Raw genomic sequence first — 5,174 nt, 5'->3', positions numbered from 1 at the left:
GTAGCCACAACACTGCGGCTACCAACTAATAAGGCAACCCGTGAGTCCATGATAGTCCCAGTTCCTTCAGATGTTGTGCTACAACGAAAGAAGAAAGAGTGCTGCTGTACGGACGACAGTTTCTGGACGATGCTGTTTACCCAACCGTGTATGTATAGGAGCAAGCATCGCCGCCATAAAGTCGGGCACAGAATAGTCTCGAAGAAGAAAACCCCATCTTCGGCGAAGAACAACTTTCAACATAAACACGATGTGATTGACCAACTTCGCTGAAACCTTGTCAACAAAAAGAAGCTCCAGCATTCCATGGAAATGCAGAACAGGTTCTCCAGAACCAGAAGCGTACACCGTGAGCCTACTACCATAACTATATATGCCTAGACACAGGAAGAAAAGTTTGAGCAGAGCACCCTATTTGCATCTCCCTACTGCCGATTTCTATTCCTTCTTTTTATCGAGACTGGCTTCTTATTTCCTCCAAAGATATCAAGAAATGTATGCTTCAGCACCTTCGTCAGGCCTCCTTTCGTCTGCATCCATCTATAGATTGCAAGCCAATAGAGTCTTCCATGCTTCACACCGACGGTCGCCTCATAGGCCATAATGAAATACATGTAAATATTGAGCGCCCTGAGATCAAACAGACATTTGTGATTACATACGACAGAAGCAAAGGGGAATAATGTTGAGACAGGCATGCAAGATAAAAATAAATAAAATAAAAGCAACAAATAGTTTGCTTCATGTCAGGTCAAGACTTTGCTGAAAGCAGAGTGCCTTGATCAAAATTCCAGTGGTTCATACCCACTCAGCTACAAAATCCAGTAACTAGATTAGTTGTGTGCAGTAACCAAATGCATCTATCGATTCAGCAAAAGACCCAGTTCATTGGACAAATGGTGCTCTACATTATGTTCCATATGCATGTCTACCTAAAGCACACAAAATATCTGTGCATGAATTTAACACCCATGCATACTCTATCCAATCCAAATGGTAAACAAGGTATTGTATTCAGGAACTGGAAAAAACAATAAGAAACACCCAAAAGTTAAAGATGAGTGCATGAATTTAACATCCGTGCATACTCTATCCAATCCAAATGGTAAAGAAGGTACTGTATTTAGGAAGTAGAAACGATAAGAAACACACAAAAGTTAAAGATGAGTGTCTTCTGGGATGAGACCACCCCAAATAGTACATTTGCACTCTGATGCAGCACAGGATTAAACCAAGATTTAGGAAGAGCTGCTTAGATGGATTTCTTTTTTGCCTCCTTGAGGTTTATTCCTGAGGGGTTGGCCCTTTTCCTTTCTTTTTTTCTCTTTTGTACAGCTCTAAGTTTGTTTTTTATTACCCCTGGTGATCTGTGTACTTTGTAATCTCTTTTCTGATTAATAAAGCTTTAAACACTGTGGGGCTTTTCCCTACAGTTCAGTCAAAAAAATAAGTACATTTTTCATGTGCAAAAAATACGTTAATGTATTTATATGTACAAAAAACGTGAAAGCGCATGATATGTCATGTGCAAAAAATAGAAGACAAGCAGTTATATAACAAAAATGATGTGCTTATTTTCCCTTTACCAGTGGACATATAACAAAAATGATGTGCTTATTATATTTCATGAACTTTGTTATGTGCACAAGAACTAACAAGTACTACAGTACTAGTATCTCGATTCCTTATGAACAAGGATTAAAAAAAGCGAGCTTATGCGCCGAACGAAGCACTTCAGCCGAGTGCGGTTAAATAAGTGTGTGGCGTGCCTAGGCATAGCACCTTTCTGCTAGTCAGGAGATTAGGTGTTCGGTACAGCACTAGGCGTGAGCATGGGAGCAATAGGAAACAAGAAAAGGAAGCGGCAGGAGGCAGATAGGGGCGCCAGGAAAGAGGAAATAGAGCAAGCGGGGGCATCGGGTTAGGTTTAGACTCACTCCCTTGAGCCGCCTGCGCCGGATCAGAAACTCTTCCTTGTCACACCGCTAACCTCAACCTTGAGCTCCTCCTTGTCACACCGTCTGACTCAGAGCTCCTCCTCACATCCCTAAGCTTGACATCGAGCTCCTTCTCCTCCTCACGTCACCGGCTGCCCGCCCTCGATATACTCCACGTGTCACCGCGCGCTCCTAATCTCCTTCTCAGTCCGTTCTCATGTTGGTATTTCTTCAGGCAGGTGAGCTCCTGGTTTCTTTACCGGTCTCCCCTCGATTTTGTGCTGCTGCTGTACTCTGCCTAGGCATATAGGTTCCTCTCCCGGTCTTCCCTTGATTTCTTTAGGCAGGTCAGCTCCTGCTGTACTTCCCGTGCAGTGTCCGCATGGAATGCCTAGGCGCACCTAAACACCGCTCAAGCGAGCTAGGCGTGAGGAGAAGCCAAAATGCACGAATAGTGCTCTTTTTCCTTGCTTATGAAACTTTTTTATGTGTACAAACTTGCAAAGGTCCTCATATGAAATGGCCATCATATTTCACTTTTGGGATCAGCCATCACTTATCCATTGTCTCAAACTCAATTTATGCTCTACATAAAACCATGCAATTTCGAATGTATATGTATCCTCGTTGTTCAGTGTTACAAGTTTGCAGCATTACACTATCATTCAGATTGGCCTCCAGAAATTAGTATCAGATTTTAGCAGATAAAAGGTCCATGCACCTTGTTTCGATTTCAATGGCATTGAGTAATTATAATTAAAGAACAGGAAAAAATAGGCATTGATTAGTAAATTTTATAGAACAAGGAAACTGGAAAAGTATGCCAACCATGAATCAATTGGTACTTTTTTGTTTCTTCTAGAACAGGCACCAATGGGGACTTGCAATTAAAGAATCACGACCAAAATATGAAGCATAAAAAAAATGATATTTTTCTCTATATAATCAAAGTCTTATGCTGCAACACTTACCAGATCAATTCCACAAGAAAGCGGTAGAAACCCTATCACCAGCCAAGAAAAGCATACAAAGATTAATTACTGAAGCATATATAGCTGCACAAACTTCCTCAAGAAGGGACTATGAGGGTCATGTTGAGCCATATTGTAGGTGGAAATTATCATACCTGAAATGCACTGTTATCCTTGAAAGACAAAATAAGTAGAAGAACTGCAGCAAAAAGAAACAAGAAAAAGAATCATATCAGCATAAGTGAAAAACTACCACGGGAAACCAAGTACTTCCTCCATCCCAAAATGTAGGTTCTATTTGGATTGGTTTAAGTACCAATTTAAGAAACTTTGACTTAAGCACAATCTAAATCGAACTTAGATTTTGAGATGGAGGGGGTACAATAAGCAAATACATAGCCAAACCATGCACTTTATCCTATGTGCATACTACTGCATATTTGGGGGAATACAGTAACTCGAGACACAAAAAATGCAGGGTAAACTTAAGTCTTCAACTCACCTAGCTGTATCCGTGCACATATGCTAAATGACCTGCCATCTTTTTGCAACTGAGCAGATAAAACACTTAGCTTGTAGAACACATACCCAAGAACAATGTCCATGAAAAGGGTAGGTGTCGTTTTGCAGAGTTGGCAAAACGCAGCAAGAACTAGCAAAGCACCTGCATGTACCATAAAACATCTTTAGTAACTTATAAACCATATTACTTCAGCTCATCTTGAGTAGCACCATCAGTACCTTATAGACGACCAGACACTGTACACAATTTTCCGATGGAGGATTGCAGTCTAAACTAAAACATACTACTATCATGCATGATATTCAGTGTTAGTAAATGGGGTTAAATCGTGACTATATAAAGTTCAATTTTGTTGTCTATACAGGGCCAAGCACTGCCTACAATTTTCCGATCTAGAATTGCGATCTAAACTAAAAGACAGAAGATCGTTAACAAGTAAAGATTAACCCTTTTATACCTGAGAGAGTGCCGACATGGAAGCTGCGGCAGCGGAACAAGTTGCCGGCGGCCATGATCTCGCGCAGCGTGAGGATGATGGATTCGAGCGGGCCAGCGACGAGGGCATGCCATATAGCATCTAGTTCTTTCCTGCCCTGTCCAACTGGAATAAAATCGGCAAGAGGAAAAAACTCGGCGTCTTCTTCGAGCAGCGCCTCGCCCCACCAAGGGCCAGGCGGCATGGATTCCGAGTCTGAGTCGAAGTTGTGAGCGTAGCTCCAGGGAGTAGGGGCGCTGCAGTACAGCTTCGAGCCGGTTCCATCGGTACGGCTGTCGCGGCCGAGGAAACGGGCGCTGCGCGCCCATACGGATGGCCTAACGGCGCCGGCGGCGGAGCCGCACCGGAGAAAACACGAGATGCTGGCTGACTTTATTGCCATGCTTGCGAGATTTTAGGATTTTGAGGATTGGATTTTGTCAGATTGATTCGGCCGGAGGGAGGGGAGGGGATGGGAGGGGACAAGGAAGGAGGGCAAAGACAAAGGGGCGGCGAGGGAGGAGAGGCATGGAAGAGGGGTGCGTCGTTCACCTGGGTCTTTTCCACGGCCCGCGAAGAGACCTCCTGCGACCTGGCTGGACCGGCCCAGCGAAGGGGCCCTGTAGCGAGAACAGAGGAGCACGCTAAATGGACCGGCCCAGTAGTATTAGTTTCGCTCCCCTAAAAAAAAAGTAGTATTAGTTCGCCAACTTCGTTCCTTTTTACTTTTCCTTTTTTATTTTCAGACATTCTAAAAAATAATTTCGTTAATTTACTTTAACAAATAAAAAATGCTCTCTATGATTATGAAAAATCTTTAAATAGTGTAAATAATTATTTACCTCAATATTTTTACAATGTTGATAGCATTCAAAGAAATGCTCGTGACATTTAAAAAATGTTCACACATTTCAACAAAATATATATAATGTGAAAAATCTTTGTGTAACTCGTAAAAAAGTGTTTTGTAAAATTCAAATAAAATGTACATTATAGTAAATAAAGTGTTCATGAGTTTTAGAAATATTTTCATGAAATTTGTAAAAATGATTATGGAATGTAAACGAAAATGTCCGTATAGTTAAAAAATTGCATCAGACAAAAAAAATTTAATGTGTGTTAGAAAAATCTTTAAAATGAATTCAAAAAATATTTTAAAACATTATTTCGAAAAAATAACATGTATTTGGTTTTTTTTTAAGTATGCCAAAACCTTGAGGTAAATAATTGGTGCCTGCTTAGTAAATGGTTATATAGCTTTCTGCGGA

At 41.3% G+C, this 5,174-nt stretch overlaps 1 protein-coding gene across 1 annotated transcript; it reads right to left on the bottom strand.

Moving 5' to 3' along the window:
- Window positions 1-234: 234 nt before the first annotated feature.
- Window positions 235-4,418, bottom strand: LOC123055003 (uncharacterized). Its single transcript, XM_044478894.1, has 5 exons — window positions 3,889-4,418; window positions 3,411-3,572; window positions 3,064-3,107; window positions 2,909-2,940; window positions 235-630 (listed from the first exon to the last, which is right to left on the bottom strand). The coding sequence occupies exons 1-5, from the start codon at window positions 4,307-4,309 to the stop codon at window positions 426-428; spliced, it is 864 nt and encodes a 287-aa protein (XP_044334829.1). The 5' UTR covers window positions 4,310-4,418; the 3' UTR covers window positions 235-425.
- Window positions 4,419-5,174: the final 756 nt, after the last annotated feature.

The sequence above is a fragment of the Triticum aestivum genome, chromosome 2D, assembly GCF_018294505.1.
Source record: "Triticum aestivum cultivar Chinese Spring chromosome 2D, IWGSC CS RefSeq v2.1, whole genome shotgun sequence".
NCBI lineage: Eukaryota > Viridiplantae > Streptophyta > Magnoliopsida > Poales > Poaceae > Triticum > Triticum aestivum.
This window is presented reverse-complemented; position numbering and strand designations above follow the sequence as displayed.